Raw genomic sequence first — 22,675 nt, 5'->3', positions numbered from 1 at the left:
TCTTTAAAACTGGAGGAGATGAAGGAGAGAAGCAAGTTCCCATCACCATAGTCCTAAAACATTAGAAAGAATCCCTTCTCCATATCTCTTGGGTTGTATAGTATTTACCTGCTCACCAGAAAGTGGGCAGCAGGTGTTCCATTTTTATATTTAAAAGTTTCCTCTTTGGGGACTACTACTCATTTGACTTAACTCCAATATCATTTGATTGAACTCATAATGTTTCCACATTTTTTATCTAAAAATATGTGTGTGTATATATTCATACACCATATAAACTAGTTATTTACTTTGAATTATCCAAACCTGTCTCTACCTTTGTAAGTATAGACTATATGGTTAACTTTTGGACAATTTTATTTCCCCTGTAGGATATTGGCATTCCAAAGAAAAATCTCATATCACCAACAGTCTATTTTCTAAAGATTGAGTTGTATCAAATCATTAGGTCATTTTTATTTTCTCACCTTAGTTTTAGCAGGATCTGAGGACTTGTGCCGAATATGAAGAAGGCCTTTGACAACACAAAAATAGCAGAATTATAGATTGCATCTATATCTTTTATTCATTAGAACTTTTCAGTTGAAACAAAGTCAATTTTTTCAGTAACAGAGTAACACCACCAAGTTCTTCTGGGTTGTGGATACTGTGCAACCAAGTTGATCTGCCTAGCAAAATAAAAATATTTGGAATTATCCTAGCAACTTTCAACTTATGTTTGAACTAAAGCCTCAATTGTAGAAAGATAGCAAGATTTGTTGCTGTGCAAACACATTTCCTACATCATCCACCAGATGGCCATGAAAAAAGAAACAGTGCTTAAAGTGAAACTCTGATTGATGTTATTTAATGTAAAGTTTAAGTCTAGATAAGCTCTGCCTACCTAGAAGTAACAAAAAGAAATGAGAGGAAAAGTTATGCTATTAGAGGGCACTTTTGTAATCTTAGAAAAAAAGTCTGTTCTTATAAAGCAATTTAAGGCTTAATGCTTAACAAGAATGAATTTTCATTTGTTTATTCTCAATGACTAATTCTTAAACTGTATATCTGAGACAGGACATTTTATTGTTAGGGGAAAATGTGTAAAATCTTAAAACCACCATATAAATAATATCTATGTAAAGCTTCAATTTTTTATCAGTAAATATAAGTTGTAAAAATATATACAATGTATCTACACAGTCATTTTTTGATTAGCTATATTCAGTGCTTCTTGTAAATACATTTTAACTTCTGCCTGTAACCTGACCAAATTGAACAAGCTATCAATGCTCCCTAATATTTAAGTTTTTCCCCAACAGTAGTTGCATGTTATTAGATAATATTTGTAGAACCAGAATCTGACAGAGTATAAATTCCTGTGTTTGGGGTCCATACTAACTTTTAAAACTTTTTTGAAAAATGTGTTTTGCCCATAATTGGCATAGCAATTGAGATGGTTAAAACTGTTTCAGAAACAAAAAATGTGGCCTGATGGAATTTTAGTTTGGGAAATATGATGTTTTTGATAAAGCAAAAGATAAAGTTTCAGTCCGTTATCTATTGGTGATCGTCTAAAAATATCTACCTGAGCCAATAAAGTAGGTAAACCAGTAAAATAGTTTAATAAATAGAAGCTTAGTGTCAAAAACTATGAAAGACTTGAGATTTTAGCTCACTTGCAAGCTAATAAATTAGTCTGTCATAGTTTCATGGGTGCTAGAAGAAGGGAAGATACTCCTGGGTCAGAGACAAAGGACTTTATTACTCAGAGCGATGTATTATTCAGGCAGAGTATCATTATTTTCTTCCATTGGCTCCCTGACCCCCACTTCCCACAGGATGATGCAAAGAGGGCCAGCGGGCACTAGGCCGTGTTTGGATTTTATTACAGGAGAAGATCCCTGAATTTAGGGACCTAAAATCTTTTATAATGGGTGGTAGCCACCCATGCCTGCTCTTTGCTCCAGAGGCTTTATCTGCCAAGACTGCTCACAATACAAATATCCTTGAAAAGATAATGTGGAACAAAAGCAGTCTACTTCTGCTCCCAAGTACTTGCAAAAGCAAACACAAGAGACCCATGGAGAATTGCCTCCCAGCACTTACTCTGCATAATCCTATAACTTAAATTTGTTTACTAATATTAATTTGTTAAGTAACTGAACTGGAGAATATATAATAATCAGATTAACCATATTTTAAGCCACCTATAATAAATAGTTCATATTTTTTACATCAGATAGTATTTACTGTATGACCTTACTTATCTAAGTCTCACTTTGATCATTTTTAAAATGAGAAAAAAGAATAGTGCCTACATTATAGTGTTGTTGCTAGCATTAGATGAAATAATATATTTAAAGAACTTAGAAGAATGCCTGGCATGTGGCATGTATACAACAAAATTTATTAATATTGTTTTTATCTCAGAATTATTTTTTTCTTTTTTTGAGACGGAGGCTCTGTCGCCCATGCTGGAGTGCAGTGGCGTGATCTTGGCTCACTACAGCCTCCGCTGCCTGGGTTCAAGCGATTCTCCTGCATCAGCCTCCCAAGTGGCTGGGATTACAGGTGCCCACCACCACACGCAGCTAATTTTTGTATTTTTAGTAGAGACTGGGTTTTGCCATGTTGGCCAGGCTGGTCTCAAACTCCTGACGTCGTGATCCACCCGCCTTGGCCTCCCAAAATGCTGGGATTACAGGCGTGAGCCACTGTGCCCAGCCAGAATTCATTTTTTATAAGTATCTGATTTAATAAAAAGAGAGTTCTTTCCTAGGGCAGTTGAGGATGCAGGGAAAGTTCCTATCAATCAACACTATTTTTCCAACTCAGGCTGACCTAAATATCCCAGATACCCTGGGTCTTTAGGCAGCTTGTCCTGCTAAGTCATACTGTGGCACTGTGGTTGACAGCTTTGTGGGCAAACATGGGGCCTAAGGAGGTAAGCCTTGAGTGGCTCTGAGGCAAATATGCCTGTGTATCTCGCTTTCAAGTGCTCTGATAGCATGTTTGCTATAAGTTTCTAACCAGTATGGAAAGCTAAATTCTAGCTATTTCTAAAGAGATTTTCTTCTTTAGTTGGCCTCGTCTGTTCTCACAAGGCAAGTTTTGGGGATGGTACTCCAAAGAGAAATAAACTGGTAGAATTGTATGTGGCATGTCTATGGCATTTCTAAACAGAGGCAGCATAGCAAATGCCATTTGGATTTTCAGTTTCTGTTAGCTCCAAACAAGAGAGGAGCAGAGGGGAGGGACAGAGAGCGGTGAGGGAGATCCCCTTCAGGTCAGTCCACCATGTCCTTGCTTGGTTAGATTAGATCAGCCTAGTCTTGATTTTGATCCATCCAGCCATCTTTTGCAAACATAGCCCTTGTCTACTGTTAGCAGCTCTCATGAGCTCCCACTGACATCCCCAAGTTCTTTTGGATTTCTCCTTGACAATCATCTGGATATCTGAGGGAGAGATTACTTCATGCAACTTAAGAAGGCCTGGTCTTATTCTTAAACTACCAGCTTGTTAGGAAGAAAAGTTTATTTCAGTCACAGAAGCATTGCTCATTAGAGATCACCCATCCAAACTCTTCAAAAAACTGAGGTCCAGAGTGGCTAGGTGAATTGCCTAAGATCACACATCTAGTTAGGAACTGAAACTAAACATCAAGTTTCTTAGCTCTCAGTTGAATTTTCTTACACTTGCAATACAATTAAGAAATAAGAGTGGGAAAGAAAAGCCTCATAATAAGTTGTTATGGCTTTCTGGAGAGATATTACAGAGGATGAACATTGGGCTCTGCAGTCAGATCCACCTGTATTTGTATCCTTTCTCTGCTTATATAATGGAGTTTTATTTTTGCATAGGATAGCAGCTACTTCACAGGCTTATTGTGAGGACTAAAAGTAGTAATGCAACTCGTGAACTTAGAACAGTGCTTTGCACATAGTAGCTCTAAATCACCGCAGATATTTTGTATGGAAACCCACAGAACGCAGAGCAGAAAAGAATATTTGGAAAAAAGTAAAATGCTTTTTGCACAAGCTCGTTGTGAAAAATCCAACTCTCATGTCCACATTGTAAAAAAGAGAATGCTTATTTCTTTCAAACTATATATTTTCGTGATCTGAATCTATTTTTGATAGCATTCAAAGAAAGATAAAATTAAAATCGAATGATGTTTTAAGTAGAGGTTGATTATAGTAATGTCTATTTAAAAATAAAACTGTTATTCACTTCATCTTGAATTATCACAAGTATTTGCTATTTAAAGTACTTCAATGTAAAAACACTATATTTCTCTAATGCTTTAATTCCCTGATGTATGTTAAGTCAAAGAGGTAAAGGAAAACAATTCTTTACATATTTCTTTCTGTGAGAAAAAAAATGTACCAAATGGTCAGAGAAAGCAAAGTTTTTTCATGAGACCTGTCATGTCAAGGAACTTGCCTACCTGGGGTTTCCTGTTGGGAACACCAAGACATTGGAAGACAGTGTCTTTGACAACACCCTTACAGCAATGTGCAGTAGAGAATGATCCATCATTACTTAGAGGATCTTTGATGAAAGTCAGTGACAAATGCCAAAATGTAAATCAGTGAAAGTACTCTGCTGGAGGTTAAGACAAATGCTAAATATACATCTTTCTGGCTTGATGTGTGAGTGGAGGTTCAAGCCCATTTTCTAAAATGATAGAGGTGTATATGTCAACGTTGTGTTGAAGACTCTGGTACCCGATAACAACTAGACATCAACAAATAACTCATCTTGTGATTCTGGACAAATTGCTTAATCTGTGAAGGAGATGAACTTTATGATTTATAAAAATCCCTGACTTATGAAAATTTGATCTTGGAAAAGGCATAATATTATATAGAGAGTTATATATGTATAATCCCTAGTCAGATTTTAGGGAAGAATAAAAATAATTGAGCAGTGATAATTTTCTGGTTCTCAATGAGTCTCTGTGATTTATGTTAAATGTAATAGGTCAACCATATCAGCAATTAGCAACTTGACTGCTGAGCAATGATACCAATCAACCACTGGTATAACTTTTATAGTAGTTCAGAGAACTGACCTTAAGAGATTATTTTCGTGCAAGCTTTGAGACATTGATATAGTGTTATCTACAATGTCCATATGGGCTTCTGCTGTAATGAAGTGAGGATTTTCTCTCTGGATACCCAGAGAAGTTAATGCAGCAAGAGTATTTTCATTTCAAAATCTTTTTAATGTCTGAAATTCTAGTGAATTTATTCTCAACATCGTGAAAATGTTTGAAGAAAAAATATAGTAAAGTTGCCTTCAAGATCATGTGTATGTATCCAAAATACATGATGCGTCCCTAAATTTCCATCAAAGCTAAAATAGTGTTAACCCTTTAGAAAAATCTGTGACTTGCCTGAGTGTCTGCCTGCAGAACTAATAAAGTAGTCATTTCTATTGCCTCAGGATGGTGCCGCTCCACTGGTGTCTGCTGTGGCTCCTGTTTCCACTCAGCTCAAGGACCCAGAAGTTACCCACCCGGGATGAGGAACTTTTTCAGATGCAGATCCGGGACAAGGCATTTTTTCATGATTCGTCAGTAATTCCAGATGGAGCTGAAATTAGCAGTTATCTCTTTAGAGATACACCTAAAAGGTATTCTCCCTGCAGTATTTTCTTATTAAAAAGCTCACAAAGGATGCCTCCAAAAAAGAGAGTAACCTTTAGACTTAGTTTAGATAATTTACAAATCAGCCTATGAATGGCATTACCAATTTTCTGTAAGGGGGAACATGGCAGTGCAACTTCTAATTATGAAATAGAGGCTATTTGATTCTTGCTGATTGTCATCTCCTTTTGGGTGTAGGAGGCAATGCTTGCATTTCGGAATGATTATTTTCTTCTTTTCAGTACAGGAGGATATTTCTTTTTTTTTCCTGAGACAGAGTCTCACTCTGTTGCCCAGGCTGGAGTGCAGTGGCACAATCTCGGCTGACTGCAAGCTCCGCCTCCTGGGTTCATGCCATTCTCCTGCCTCAGCCTCCCTAGTAGCTGGGACTACAGGCGTCTGCCACCACGCCCGGCTAATTTTTTGTGTTTTTAGTAGAGACGGGGTTTCACCATGTTAGCCAGGATGGTCTCAATCTCCTGACCTTGTGATCCGCCCTCCTCGGCCTCCCAAAATGCTGGGATTACAGGCGTAAGCCACTGTGCCCAGCCTCAGTACAGTAGGATATTTCTAAGAAGGATTCTGTAGGATTAAAATGGAATCAATGTTCATGAATATGTATGATTCTTGAAGAGTTTGCATTAAGTTTTGTTTTTGTTTTTGAGACAAGGTCTCACTGTGTTGCCCAGGTTGGAGCACAGTAGCACGATCATGGCTCACTGTAGCCTCAACATCCTGGGATAAATCAATCCTCCCACCTCAGCCTCATGAATAGCTAGGACTATTGGTGTGTGCCACCTTGCCCCGCAAATTTTTTAAATTTTTGGTAGAGATGGCGTCTCACTATGTTGCCCAGGCTGGTCTCTAACTCCTGAGCTCAAGTGATCCTCCTGCCTCAGCATCCCAAATTGTTGGGATTACAGGCATGAGACACCACACTTAATGCATTATGTTTTATGAGTATAATATTTCTTCAACAAATATTATCATATTCTGAGAGAATCAAACTAAACAGTCATAAAAACTGACACAGTTTATTTACCTTTACTCCAACATCAACAGATTTGGCTCACATAAAGTTTCTAAATATTTTGACCTTTAAAATATATATATATAAAATAAATAATGTTATAAATTAATTACATTTAAAGTTACCTATTTTGTAGTGCTCAAACTCTTTTCTCCCTTTGTAAGTGTAGCACACACAGTTAATCTTTGGATAATTATATTTCCAAACCAGTTTCTCCTTCTAACCTGGGATACAGTGAAATTCCAAAGGATTAAACTGTTTCAGAACATCAATAACCCATTTTCTAGAGATTGAGGTATATCAGATCATTAGTCATCTTTTCAGTTTTGATTAACAGTAATCATGGAAGGTGGTGGTCTGAACCCCTTCCACTGAATGGCCCAGTCGTATCTCCATCTGGTTAATCAAAATGATGGTAGGTGATCAGTTTTCCTACATTAACTGGAGTGAACTATTGTTCGGATATCATTTCGGCACTGCTCGAGTAAAATTATTTGTTTGCATGAACACACTAGACGAGTAACTGACTTGTCAATAACATATAAAATAGTTTTGAATCTTTAAATGACATTCATGAGAGTGAAGGCAGAAAAGGAAAGGATGATTACATTGAAGGAACTTGCTCTCTTGGTCCTGACTAAAATTGAGTCTGTGAAAACAGTAAAAGGCATACAAAGCAATCCTAATACTTCAAGTTAATCTTAACTATTAACTGAGTTCTTGCTGAGCACATTTGGCTTTTCATATTATTTTGTCCTTTGAAATTTACGTGTGAGTGAAATCAAATCAAAATTTTTCTGTAGAAATTACTTTCATTTCCCAAATGCACTTGTGCACTGCCTTCTTTGCAGTATACTTTAAATACAGCATTCCGCATTATGTAATCCAATCACTTAATTAAATGATTCATCTTTTTTTAGTCTTCCAGTTTCTTAAAAATTAAATAAGTTTTGCCTGTAAGAGTTGTTTTAGAAATTAGACTTTTAAAGTGAAGCTCCATGTTTTTATTATGAGACATTATAAAACAACGTTTTCTCTTTTTATTTCTTTCATTTATTCATTCTTTATATTTATCTTTTTTCCACCAATAATTATTGAGGCCCTTGGTATCCACAATAGGGAAAAATGTTAACATACACTAGTAAAAGCAGACTTATACTAGTAAAGGATTATAGCCACAAGTAGAAACTTCATTTCTAGGGGTGAAATATGCAATGACAAGCACACATAGATGTTGTTGATATTCCAACTAAAAAAAGAAATTCCAGATAAAGTTGCACAGCAGTAAATTTAAAAAGACAGCAAATGCATTAATTATTCTTATGTTTATACGTAAATTCCAAAGGCTAAATGGCTCATGGTGTGCTTATCCCTCAGCTTTGGCACTATAATTTGAGCCGTGTTTCCTTAGTTATTAATTACCTTTCTGTGTCCCTCACTAGCCAGTAAATATCTCGAACATGTAGATTATGTCCTGTCATCTCTGATTGTCACTGTCTTCTACAGTTGCTTTGTGCATGGTAGACAATAAATATCTGTCAAATTGTTAAGTATATTCAAATTATCATTTATCCCTCATCATAAGTGCTTCCATATGAAAATGTTGACTTAGAGGGACTCCCTGCTGCTTTATATGCATAATCATTATCTTGTGGAATGAAAGCATTGTTTTATTTGTAATTGCTCACCTATGACCTATGTTTAAGTTACTAAGACACAGTTTGAGAAATAAACTACTTCCTTGTGTGAAATGAGAACAGAAGATAATAGACAAACTTGGACATTGTTTTCTTCTGTGACGTTGGTTAGCTCTGCTATTCACATAAAACCTAAAATCAAACAAGAAGTTTTGAACACTCTTTTACTTAAATGATGCCAAACTAGTTATATTGTTGTAACTATTTCTTTGTAATATAGATAGGTTCAATTGTGTTTATGTGGTTAATAACTCTCATGCAATCTGGCCAAAGGGACAAAATTCTACTCACAAAAAGTAGACTGCATTAAAAATTAAGCAGTCTTAATTTTTAATTAAAAATTAAATTAAATTAAAAATTAAAAATTCCGACACTGTTCAGGAATGCTTATGGTATATTAAACTTTCCATACAATAAACAATTCAATCATCTATTTTGTCTAGATGATTGTTTAACTTTATTGTTATATGAATAAGTTGCTTTTGCATTTATAGGGTCTTAACTTTATTTGTCCGCCCACTGCCCCACTCCCATTCTCCATCTCCAAAAGCATCTTTGAATGGTGGCGACTGGGGGGAAGTACTTATATTTCAATTCAGATTCTATGTCTTCAGATAGAAGGAGATTCTAGGTATACGAACCAGGCTAGAACAAGAAGTGTGGTGTTAGGATTCTTAGGTTTTATTTACTCATTCAGTAATTCAATTATTTTAAAATGTTGATCAAGTACATACATGCAGAAATCTGTGCTAATTGCTAAGAATACAAAGGCCTGATAAATGAACCCTAACAGGGCCCTTGTGAGGAAAATGACATTAATCAAATAATAATACAATTATATAGTCACAAGTAACAATAAGTGCCCAAAAGTAAAAAGTATAGGATGTTCTGAGAATGCATAAGAGGACCTGATCCAGAGTGAGCTGGAAAAAGCATCCCTGAAGAAATGACTTTAAATGTATGAGTCACAAACCTCTGTAGTGACAGGGCCTCTGCCTACCTCACCTGTCTCTTGTCCTGTCACTACCCATTTAACTCTCTGTGCTCAAACCGCAAAGGACTTCTCTAGTTTCTGAACCCTACCCACCCTACTGTCTATGGGATGTGGTTTTCTCTGCTTGAAAAGAACTCCTTTGCCCCAACTCACATTTAAAGTCATTTCTTCAGGGATGCTTTTTCTTTAGTCTCAAAGACTAAAATAAAACTCAAGGAATGTTTGTTGGATGAATTAATGAGTAGTTTCCCATACATCCACTTTCACCATCTCCAAATCATTCCTTAGAACTGGAGCAAGAGGAATCTCCTAAAAAAGCAAATGTACTATGTGATTTCCAGTTGAGAGTCCTATCGGAGCTTTAGATTTTAGCTTTAGGGAAAAATTCCTTAGTTGTATGAGCCTGGATGAGGTCACACAGGGAGTGAGCATAGGTAGAAAAGAGACATTCAAGCACAGTCCTGTGGTTCACTCCTGACATTAGAGTTCAGGGAGGTGAGAAGGAACCAGCAGAAGAGACCGCTGGGGTCGGAGGCTCTGGTGGTCAGTGTTGGTCAGGGTTATGGAGAGAATAGGAAGGCAAGAGATATCCAGGAGGTTCAATCCACAGGAGGCAAAGCCTGCTTTTCTCTGCATGGAATCAATGAGCAACTGTGGGCTTGCTAGAACTGAAACCACTCTTTCCTCACTGGCAAGATTATAGGTTTTGAAAGATAATTGAATGAAGCCATCTAAGTCATTTGGAGTAAGAGTATATGGTATTTCTATAGTTAAGCAATATTTTTATTCTTTTTAAGGCATTACAATAAAGGCTCAGGGGAAAGCACAGAGTAGAACATTTGATTTTTTAAATTTTCTTTTAAAATAATTAACTTATTTAATTCCACAGAGAACCTGTGATAGAGAAATGTGTCTTTCTACTGACTGACACAGTGCTCTTTACTTTTTAAAGTATTTCTCAAATGGTGATTAGATAATGCCATTCAAAAAGATATGAAATGGGCCAGGCATGGTGCCTCACAGTTGTAATCCCAGTGCTTTGGGAGGCTGAGGCAGGAGGATCACTGGAGGCCAAGAATTTGAGACCAGTCAGAGCACCACAGTGAGACCCCCATCTGTACCAAAAAATTTAAAAATTAGCCAGATATGGTGGCACATGCCTGCAGTCCCAGCTACTCAGGAAACTGAGGTGGGAGGATCGTTTGAGCCCAGGAGTTTGAGGCTGCAGGGAGCTATGACCACGCCACTGCACTCCTGCCTGGGAGACAGCACAAGACTGTCTCAAAACAAACAAATAAAAAGATATGAAATAGTAAAGCTGTGAATACAAGTCACTAATGTAAAAGTGTGAATACAGCATTATATTGCCAGAGACAAACATACACTTTAGAACTAGGTTGCTGTGAAAATGTTCTTTTGAAATAGTTGCAACTATGTCAGAGTGCCCTCAAGTTAATGTACAAATTTATCACCAAATGTATGGAAAGCACAGCATCTATAGGGCAACAAACCTGGAAATTTCTTGGTTGTGATTTATTTTGCAATGGCAGGGCCTGTGTTAAATAATACCAGACAACAGGTCAGTGTTGATTTTTAACTCAAAATACTTTCGGTTCAGTGTATTTTATTTCACACTGTATTTGTTGATGATAAATCTGGTTGCAGATCCTTGGGGCTGTTGGACTTCCACAGTTAATGCTGTATCATGTCTTGTGTCCAATAGCCAATTTTATTATACTATGTTAAGGGAAAATACAATGACATTTTATGAAAATTTTATAAAATTTATAAAATGAAAAAAAATTAAAAGCAAATGATTTCTCTGGTAAGTCTTGATTGTAAATGTTAGAAAGCATTACCACAGTCTAAAGTGGTCCACTTTCCCACAGGTATTTCTTTGTGGTTGAAGAAGACAATACTCCATTATCAGTCACAGTGACGCCCTGTGATGCACCTTTGGAGTGGAAGCTGAGCCTCCAGGAGCTGCCAGAGGACACGAGCGGGGAAGGCTCAGGTAAGCAGCAGGATAGATCTGCCCCGGACCTTTGAATGGATGGTTTTAATGCTTGTGAAACATACAGCCTTCTGCGTGTTAGTAAGAAAAGGCAGCATGGGTGCACAAGTGAAGCTGGAGGTATGAGACGGAGATAAGGGAAGTGGGAGAGTGGCATCAGATAACACTGATCCTGATAAAATAAAAGGTTAGGAGAGACAGGTACGGGGACTGACGGCTTGAGGAGAAGGGGAGAGGTTTGGACTAGCCTCTATGGCTGTGGTTTGCAATCTTGCCTAAACATCCTAATCACGTATAGGGCTTTAAAAACTGCCGATACCTAGATCTTGCAAAGGTCTGATTTGATTGGAATGGGGTGAGGTCGGAACTTTGGGATTTTTAGCCACACCCCCCAGGTGATTCTAATATACAGCCAAGGTTAAGAACCTCTGATCTCCAGGGAATAAGAGATGGAAACAGAGAAGCAGAGAGGCATTTAGTAGCAGTTAAAGGCCAAGATGAAAACAAAGTTAGTAGGATGAGTGGGCTAAGCATTTAAAGAAGACAGATGATGGAGAGCAAATAAAATAAAAGAGAAATGAGAAGAGTCTGTATGGCACCCTGAAAGCTCTTTAAGGTTTCATCATAGGTTAAAGGTGAATGCTTGGCAATGGGTGCCCTACAAATGACTATATATATATAGTCTTTATATATATATGTACATATATATAACTATGTATATATATGTACATATATATATAACTACGTATATATATCTATAAAGGCTAGCTATAGTAGTTATAAAGAGGAGCAAACATCACAATTAGGAAAATTATGGAAGTGTGTATGGGGAGTAAAGAGACCAAGATACAGAAAACAAATCCTGATGGGCTTTTTTTTTTTTTTTCAGGACAGGGTCTTGCTCTGTCGCTTAGGAGTGCAGTGGTGTAATCTTGGCTCACTGCAACCTCCACCTCCTGGGCTTAAGCAATTCTCCTGCCTCAGCCTCCTAAGTATCTGGAACCAGAGGTGCATGCCACTACACCCAGCTAATTTTTTGTATTTTTGTAAAGACAGGGTTTCACTATGTTGCCTAGGCCGGTCTCAAACTCCTGAGCTCAAGCAGTTCGCCCACCTCGGCCTCCCAAAGTGCTGTGATTACTGGTATGAGCCACTGCACCTGGCCAAATCTTGATGTTAATATATCTGTTTGATGATTGTGTTTATCCCATAGTTTAGGAATATGAAATTCTGTATAGCTCACTTTCAACCTGCAGTGATAAGCTGGAAAAGGTTTCTTCTCAGTGTAGCTACCCAGTCATTCACCAAGCCCTGGAAACTTACCTATACACTGATATCTGTGTGATATCTGATACTTACAGTAACAAAATATGGAAAACATTAGTTTAGCTTTAACACTATTCCTGTGTTATTCCTGGGTGCACGTTCTATACGTTGAACCTTAAGCATTCTTTTCTTATTTTTATTTTATTTTATTTTGAGACAGGGTCTTGCTTTGTTGCCCAGGCTAGAGCATAGTGGTGCAATCATAGCTCACTGCAGCCTTGAACTCCAGGGCTTAAGCAATCCCCCTGCCTCAGCCTCCCAAGTACCTGGGACTTGGGAGCATGTGCCACTATGCCCAGCTAATTTTTTTGTCTTTGTTTCTTATAGAGACAGGGTCTCTCTTCGTTGTCCAGGTTCAGCTTCAAGTAATCTTACAGCCTCAGCATGCCAAAGTGCTAGGATAACAGGCATGAGCCATGACACCCAGCCAGACATTCTTACTGGTACTTTATATTGTGTATTTTAATCAGATTGTCTAGTCCTTCTAACAGTTGTGAAATTAGCAAAATGGCTGGCCATCCAAATGCAAACTGATACAATTCTTTTGGTAAGCAGATCGACAGTCAGGATTAATAATGTCTCAGAAGTTTACAGTCTCTGACCTAAAATTTTTATTAATTGGATTCTGCTCTGAAGAAATAATTTAAATTCAGAAAAGCCTTACACATATATAAGAGCATTATGTATAATGGTCAAAATAAATATTATCTTGAAGACATTTATAAATATTTTTACTTATGAACATGTACTATTTTCATAACAGAGAAAAAATAAGATAAAAGAATAACTTAAGGTTGGCAAGCCACAGTGTATGCCCTGACAGTAGCCTGTGCTTCTCATGTATTTTCTAGGTGATCTGGAACCTCTTGAGCAGCAGAAGCAGCAGATCATTAATGAGGAAGGCACTGAGTTATTCTCCTACAAAGGCAATGATGTTGAGTATTTTATATCGTCTAGTTCCCCATCCGGTTTATATCAGTTGGATCTTCTTTCAACAGAGAAAGACACACATTTCAAAGTATATGCCACCACAACTCCAGAATCTGATCAGCCATACCCTGAGTTACCCTATGACCCAAGAGTAGATGTGACCTCACTGGGGCGCACCACGGTCACCTTGGCCTGGAAACCAAGCCCCACTGCCTCTTTGCTGAAACAACCCATTCAGTACTGTGTGGTCATCAACAAAGAGCATAATTTCAAAAGTCTCTGTGCAGTGGAAGCAAAACTGAGTGCAGATGATGCTTTTATGATGGCACCGAAACCTGGTCTGGACTTCAGTCCCTTTGACTTTGCCCACTTTGGATTTCCTTCTGATAATTTAGGTAAAGAGCGCAGTTTCCAAGCAAAGCCTTCTCCAAAACTGGGGCGTCATGTCTACTCCAGGCCCAAGGTTGACATTCAGAAAATCTGCATAGGAAACAAGAACATCTTCACCGTCTCTGATCTGAAACCCGACACGCAGTACTACTTTGATGTATTTGTGGTCAACATCAACAGCAACATGAGCACCGCTTATGTAGGTACCTTTGCCAGGACCAAGGAAGAAGCCAAACAGAAGACAGTTGAGCTAAAAGATGGGAAGATAACAGATGTATTTGTTAAAAGGAAGGGAGCAAAGTTTCTACGGTTTGCTCCAGTCTCTTCTCACCAAAAAGTCACCTTCTTTATTCACTCTTGTCTGGATGCTGTCCAAATCCAAGTGAGAAGAGATGGGAAACTACTTCTGTCTCAGAATGTGGAAGGCATTCAGCAGTTTCAGCTTAGAGGAAAACCTAAAGCAAAATACCTCATTCGACTGAAAGGAAACAAGAAAGGAGCATCTATGTTGAAAATTCTAGCTACCACAAGGCCTACTAAGCAGTCATTTCCCTCTCTTCCTGAAGACACAAGAATCAAAGCCTTTGACAAGCTCCGTACCTGTTCCTCGGCCACCGTGGCTTGGCTAGGCACTCAGGAAAGGAACAAGTTTTGCATCTACAAAAAAGAAGTGGATGATAACTACAATGAAGACCAGAAGAAAAGAGAGCAAAACCAATGCCTAGGACCAGATATAAGGAAGAAGTCAGAAAAGGTCCTCTGTAAATATTTCCACAGTCAAAACCTGCAGAAAGCAGTGACCACAGAAACAATTAAAGGTCTTCAGCCTGGCAAATCTTACCTGCTGGATGTTTATGTCATAGGACACGGGGGGCACTCTGTAAAGTATCAGAGTAAGGTTGTGAAAACTAGAAAGTTCTGTTAGTTACCTTCTTATAGAGATATATTATGTAGAACTCCAGGAGGACATTAAATCACTTTAAGTATAAACTGACTACTCCCACAGCTGAGAGAAGTTGTGACCTGTACTTGTACTATGGAAGGAAGGATATCAACATGTGTATATTGATGTTTATATAAGTAACTCTTGAAGGAGACTTGTTCTAGCGTGCCCCATGGTACCTAGTGTGTGTCTGATGCTGGTTGGTGTCAAAGATAGAGGGCTTCTTGAAGGAACTTGCCATTCCTTGCTTTGACCACTGCATGAACTGCTTCTAAATTATTTTATTACCTAAAAATTTAAAATATGCCATTCATTGCACACACCCACAAATGCAAATCATTCCTCTCTATAGATGCTAGGATATATATAAATTATTTTATAAATTCTTGTTTTAAATGTCAGTGTTTCTATGATTGTAAACTATTAAATTCTTTTCCTATTAAAGTACAGATCTAATCTAAGTATTATTAAGTGGATAGCCCTCTAGTCAGTTATATTGCTATTGTAAATTCTTGTTTGTTGAGTAAAATGTTTAAATACTATATGTATCTCATGTACAAAGTTGACATACATTATATTCATGTACATAAAATTAAAGAGATTAGATTATATACTGTTCATTTTCCCAAGCAGCTACCTTGGTGTATTCAATTTCTAATCTGTCCTCAAAACTGCACCTTCTGTAGTTTGGCACCAAAACAGACCCTTTTTTAGTAATTAAAAAGGGATGCCCCATCTCTCTAAAGTTACTATGGCATTAGAAATAGTTACTAAAATTTGTATTTTTGACTTTGAATGGGAGCCAGCTGTTAGGAGAGTTGAGAGAGCTACAATAGACTTGTTTTAAAAGAATAGGACAAGCCAAACACAAACTCGACAAGTATTCAACAAATTGTCCTTAATAACCTAAAATATATCACTTTATAAGCATTTAAGTACAAAGTTGAGATATTTCAAGTATTTTCCATCTGTTTGAACATTAGCAAAATAGTTAAATAATTATTTTAATCTCTAGCTGATGCAACTTAACAAACACCAATCAGGACTTTTATTAGTAAGAAGAAAACTAGGAAAGCTGTTGTTTTATAACATTAATGGTCTGCTACTTTTAACTTTGATTTTTCATGGATTTTTTAAAAGTAATTTCAAGTGTAAGAGACAATTCAGGCAAATCATAACAGAAATATTTTATCAGAGACTCTGCACAAAGGACACTTTTAGGTAGCTTCATTCTCCACAGGTTCTATATATAAATCATGAGGTGTTACGAGAATATTGGTCCAGGAATCAGAAAAGTCTGGAATTTACAATCACCTAAAGCAATATGACTTTAACAAAATCTGTTACCTCCCATCATCTCCCTTTCCCATCTGTTAACATTAGGTGGTGATAGATTTAGATAAGATGACATTGTTAAATACTTTCTATTGTAAGAGGTTGTCTTTGGTAGAATTCTGTGATTCTAAAGTGCTGTGACTATAAGTGTGGACAGGTATAATCACTTTACCTCTACACTGCCCCCTGCATGCTGACACTGCCGTTCATATGGTGGGCATTCAACAGCAACATTCCTGTGGAGTATAGATGGCTATGACTAAGGTAGTGTAAGTGGTGGTCCTTATAAAATATGCTCTGCTTGCCTTAGGAGAAAATAGTTCCTTAAAAACGTTCTCATCCAACTCCTCAGTGTTAAGATATCTAAACAAAAGTGACCACATCTATACACAACAGTAATGACACCGAAAGAATTTTTTAACAGATAAAGAACAGTACCCCCATGGTTATGTAACCAACCAACTAGGAAGAAGAGACTTTAAAATTGACAACATCCCAGAGATGTTGTATCCTAAGTTACGAATGTGCGCTGCCGTTGAAGAAAAATCAGCTTTCTCATATTACTCACATATATATTATTACATAACAATGTGTTAAATGGGACTACAGTGAATCAAAGAGTTATTGCAGCTTCTGAAGGTGACAGACTTAACTTTCAGATATTGCTTAATGCCTGGGAAACCCTGGGAACCACGCCAAGTCAATTTAACCAAGCTTTTGCTTTTTAGCCAGCTGTGATGGTGGTTTCTACATAGTCTGGATAAATCCAAGAATACTTTCATGGCCCCAGTGAAATTTGCCTTTTTGAAATTATTAGGAAAACGAAATACATGTTGTGAAACTTCTATCACTCCTAAAGAAAGGGGAAAATCTATTAAAAATGAAGCTCTCTTACTTACTAATGCATTTCTATTTCAGGAGCATTTGGCTAAACTGGGGACAAAAAACAAAAACTTGTTCTTAATTGACAAAAGAACTAGAAAGAAGCTCATATGAAAGCACCACCTTGTGTTCAGTAAGCTTCAGGATGGCTCTGTTGACAGCAGGGCATTTAGAGAGTCCCAAGTATAGTCGTGTATCATTGGGGAGGGAAGAATCTTTGAGGACATCTAGTTTACAATCTTTATTATTTTTCAGGTGTAGAAAAGAGATTAAAGATCATAGAAGTCAGAATAAATTTGTAAAAGTTCTCATAGTCAAAACAGCTAAGTAATGGCTTTGCCCAGACTCCAAAATCCTGACCAGAATATAAATCACCAATTGTTGGTTTAAAGGGGTTATTTGTGAATCATTTTCCAAAAAAAGAAGTACACTTTTTGTGTTAGTTACCATTTCAAAGAAACTTATTCTTCAAGACCATTTCAGATTTCCTTAGGAATGTATGCGTTACCCATAATTGACCACTTCAAACTTGTAAGAAAAAAAATGTTATGGTCATTTTGTTATTTTTAGAGACAAAGTATTTCTAATCTAGGTTTGCATGCACATACAACCTTGAGGCTGTGAGATCATTAGTCAATTGCTTTAATTATAAGCCCTGTTTTTTTAAATCTAAAAACTAATAAACATCTATAAGAATTATAACAGATTATTTTCTTCATTAAATTACTTTGTAATCAAGTTCTAGATTAAATGTTTAAACATGCATTAAAGGATTAGTGCTGAAAAGCACTTATTTTCATTACTCAGAACACATTTGAAAAAATGATTTTGATATGATGAAGAGAATTAAAAAATGACAAAGATGAACTTCAGAGTTTGAAAAAGGCTTAATGATTCTTAACAGTTTGACTCTGAATGAAACCACACATGCGCGCACGTGCGCACACACCTATACTTTTGTATAATATTCAAGGGATCCATTGTAGCTGAAACCAATCCAGTATCCCTTCCAATATTTTACCAATCCCTTCTAGAGATTATCTAGTTCTACCATCTCATTTTACAGGTGAGGAAATTGAGGCCCAATTAAGACTAGAATCCAGATTCTCTTACTCCCAGTTTAATGTCCACTCAGGACTTCATCTTAAGCACTTCTTCACTACAGAAAGCATGGGACAACTCACCCAGAGTATACTTCTTTGTCTCTATTCATTGGCTGGCTTCAAAACAACACAAAAGCATCTAACTTGGGGGACAATGTCATCTGGAGCATCTCCAGCCACTTCCTTCCCCCACTCTGATATGGTGTGACAGAGATACAATTAGCTGGGAGCCTGCCTTCTGGCCCTCTCCCTATGACCAAGTAGAGTGACCACTGCCAGACTTTAGCTGATCTTTATATGTAGTCGACCAAATGACCTGGGAAGCATCAAGGCACCCTCACAATTGTGTTTCCCCAGAGAGTTTTAGCCAGAAAAATAGAGAGTCTTTGGGGATTTGGGCCTTTGTTGTTTTGAAAGTGGGAAGTAGGAGAAAGGAGAACAGGGAGAGAAGTAGGGTGTGGAGAGAAGTATAATTTTATCTCATTTCTTTCTCTGAGAGATCCAAGAAGTCAAGAGATGCAAGAGAACCAGTGTAACTTGATTTTATTAATGTTTGCATTCTGTCCTTCATGTAACCTTACGCTGGAACATTGGACCTGGATCACCATCCTCTCTTGTCAGAATTGCATCTCACTGATGGACATTTTCATTTCCCAGGAGTGGTTGATCATGCATCTTGGCAAGATTTCCTTCATTTCTCTTTACAGTCCCCATTCCTGACCTTTGAGAAACAGTCATCGAAGTATAGAAGTAAAGTCTTTTAAAATGCCTTTCCACATGGACCCTTAGAATTCTTTCAAAGATATTTGTAAATATTCACTCTAAATGTAATAGAAATAAAAAGCTGTAGATCTTCATTACAGAAAAACCATTAGCTCAAGATTGAATATCTCAAGGTCTTAGGCACAGTTTCATCTTACGCTGTCATTATTTAGATCCCAAGAAAGAGAGAGTGGGATTGGATATCCCACAGTATAGCGGGGAGGAGGGCAGCGCAGGAAAGGACATTGATTCCTAGTAAAAGATCCACTAAAAAACAGAAATAAGAATGAAGTACCAGAATGTAATTTATCATCCCTTTATGCTACAGAAGAGAACTTGAAAGACGGTGTAAGGTTTCCCTGGAACTTGTTAGAAATGTCATCCAGACATTGAGCCAGGAACACAATCAAGCAACCTTCCAGGATATAGTCAGGCCCCAAGCCTCTTCAGAACTGGGAATAATGTTTTGAATTGAAACAGAAGTGTAAAACAGAGAGGTCAGAGCAGATCAATACTGGTTATGGGTGATGAGATCCAGATAGAACAGTCTTGAAAAAAATAACTGTCTTACAACGAGGGGGTGTGATGGATGTGTTATTTTGTTTTTTGAGTCTAGTAGTATTACTGTCTGAAACTGGTCAGCTTTTAGGGGCAACTTCAAAATGTTATTTGTGTCTTTCTTGTAAATACCTGCCAAGATTAATACCCGCCAAGATTAATACCCAATCAAATGCCATGACTTGGAAATAAACAAATATTCATTTCTTGTCTATAATTACCTTTTGGTATAATCCTTTCAACTTGTGTAAATAGGATATAACAGAATAACACCAATAGCTGTTTTAAGATAGACTGAAAAACCCAAAATGCCCATATTTAATTATAACTCTGACAGTAGTGTGTTTCTGAGAAAAATTGTTTATAATAAGCAGAACCAAGTGTATGACTACATCACAGGCATAGAAGTCTGACTGTTCATTCTCATCATTTCCTATAAAATGAACTCAGACCTATTTAAATAGGATTAATATATTAGTTCCTCTCATCATGCAAGCCTGATAATTTCCACATTGCCAGATCAACAAACAGTTTTTGGAAGAAGCATGCCACCCTCAAGAACCACTGGTAAATGTCTCATAGGCATCTGAATTTGTCTGGCCTGGTTTGTGCTCTGTGGGTCCATATGGCTGAAGTAACAAGATTGTGGCTCAACTAATGTCACAGTTATAACAATAGACATAGATTGCTACATGAGCAATTTGGTAAGAGCAACTGATCTAGTCACAAATGTGGCCCATTTCCAATGGTTGAGTTTCTGTGTATCACAGTAGCTACAGTGGCTTTAGCAACATATGATGTTTCCAGCTCTTCTGGATGTGGTAAGATCTTTAAGTGAGAGGGACAAACAAGCATACGTATATGTTTTAAATAACCAAATAAAATTCAACCCATTTTATTATGGTAAAATATAACTTTAAAAACATTTTTAAAGAAATAGCAGACTCTTGGTTGACTATTTTAAAAGAGTAATATTGAATATCTCCTTCCTGCTGAATAAAGCTTGTCATTCTTCTTCAAATAAAGAGGTCAAGCTGTAAATTACAGATTGCGGAATTTTGCCTTCTATTATGCACAGGATCCCAGGTTCTGTTGGGTTGTCCTGGGGTGATCTTCAGGTATGGAAAAAGATGAAAGAGATATGAAAGCTGGGTAAGAATCACAACATTTACATCTAAATTGAATTTTGTGCAATTTCCATTGACTAATGGCAGAGAGCTGTGCTTCAAATACAGCTGTGGTCTGAGCAAACTTGGCTGCTCTAAATACTGAATGCCAGTTCCTTTGCCAATTCCACGGGCAAGCATTCCAGGAGGCTTGAGTTAAAATGTGCAGATAAATACTCAGTTCTGGAGTTTTTTGGTGCCAAAGCATACAGAATACTTATGTTCTGCTATGGAAATATTGGAAGAACAGAACTTCTGTTTTTAATATCTCTGAGGATTTAAAACAGTTCTTAGACTACTTATTACCTTTCATAAAACTCACTCCTACTTTAAAAGTCTCTTGGTGGCTTACCTATATTAAAAAGAGGAAAAGAATTCTTTTTGATTCCGCTGAGTTTTCTCTTCTCTATTGAAGTTAAGCAAGCTAATAAGAGGACAGCAGAGGAAAGGGTGCAGAAGTGGGACTTTGGGTATTTTCTTAAACTTCTGTGGGCTTGAGCTTTCTCATTTGTAAAATGAGAAGGGTGATGATCTCCTAGATTCCTTTTTTGGAGAAGCAGGGAAACTAACAACCTTTAAGCACATACTGAGTGCCAAGCATTTGAAATACCCTTATTTAATCCTTATAACAACCCTGAGATGGAGACATTATTGTATTCTCATTAAGCAGAGGAGGAACCCAAAGAACAAAGAAATTATCTAATGTGCTCAAGGTCACAAAGTTAATACAAGATGGAACTGGAATTTAAACACAGATACATCTGGTACCAAATGAATGCATTTTTCCACATCCACCTGTATGCTTGTGAGTTCTAGTGCTACTTAGTGAATCTCACCAGAATAGAATACATGACGAGTCCCTTACTAAAACTGGAGAAAGTTAAAGTATATTATAGCTTGGCCTGCGTATTTATAAACAAGTTTTCTCTGACATAGATAAATATCAAGCATTAGGGACAGAAGATGAATAATTGACAAAGTATTGCTAAGTTGCTCTTATTGTGTAGAACTTTCCCATTTTAATGGTGACTCATACTACCATAACAACTTTGCTTGGTATTTGTTTGTGTATTGTTATACAGAGTTTGATGTAATGCTTACATATGGCATAATGTATCTTTAATATGATGTTAATAAACCTTTATTTAATGCTTTTGTTTTTCAGCATATAGAGTTGTCTGTGATTGTCTTTGTTTTCGTTTCCGCTTTGCCCTTGCACATGTCTGACTTCTGTTATCATTTTTTAATAGCAGATGTTTACTGGGCCTTCATTAGATACCACATCCTGATATGGTGGTTATAGCCTGAGCTGAGGTATCTCTTTAATCCACATAACAACCTTATGAAGTAGACACTGTTGATTTTCCACATTTTACTGATGAAGAAATCAAGGGTCAGAGAAGTTAAGTAACTTCCCCAATTTCATACAGCTAATATGGGGTGTGCAGTTCTGTGTCCAATTCAGGGTTTTAGATAACGCCAGTGCAGGAAGGGATGATACTTATTTACTGCCTTTGGGAAAGATCCTCTGACTGCTTTCCAAGGAACTCATTGGCACAAATCTACTTTTAAAGTTTGTTAGACTTGTGTTCGTTCTACAAAGCACTTATTTTGATGGCACATCAAATACTTACTATTGACATTCTTGTGATTTGCTTTATTACACTTTTGTTTCTATATAAATTTTTCCTCATGTACTTCAAAGTGACGGAGTTCACACAGCCACTTCCACAGTCCCAGGCTGAGAGCTAGTGAATTTCATGTCCTGCATGGGAAAGGAGCCGGCTGATGACAGGATTCAGGTAGCATCAGCAGGGCTTGTTTGGATGGACTCCATCCTGGACAGTGCTAGGGAGGAATGATGGCCGTGTTGATTCTCTGGGTCCTCCTCCAACTTGAAAATATTTTTTCT

At 37.2% G+C, this 22,675-nt stretch overlaps 1 protein-coding gene across 2 annotated transcripts in view; it reads left to right on the top strand.

Annotated features, from left to right (window-relative positions):
* NDNF (neuron derived neurotrophic factor) overlaps positions 1-15,589 on the top strand; it is a 37,327-nt gene extending 21,738 nt beyond the window's left edge. For both annotated transcript variants that reach the window (XM_002815100.5, XM_063723624.1), the window contains exons 2-4: positions 5,432-5,620; positions 11,244-11,368; positions 13,546-15,589. In XM_002815100.5, coding sequence (XP_002815146.1) covers positions 5,433-5,620; positions 11,244-11,368; positions 13,546-14,939 — 1,707 coding nt within the window. In that variant the 5' untranslated portion in view covers position 5,432 and the 3' untranslated portion in view covers positions 14,940-15,589. The remainder of the gene's footprint in view (positions 1-5,431; positions 5,621-11,243; positions 11,369-13,545) is intronic.
* The last annotated feature ends 7,086 nt before the right edge of the window (positions 15,590-22,675 follow it).

Source organism: Pongo abelii, chromosome 3 (assembly GCF_028885655.2).
Source record: "Pongo abelii isolate AG06213 chromosome 3, NHGRI_mPonAbe1-v2.0_pri, whole genome shotgun sequence".
Classification (NCBI taxonomy): Eukaryota; Metazoa; Chordata; class Mammalia; order Primates; family Hominidae; genus Pongo; species Pongo abelii.
The sequence above is the reverse complement of the archived record's forward strand: the minus strand, read 5'-3'. Positions and strand labels throughout refer to the sequence as shown.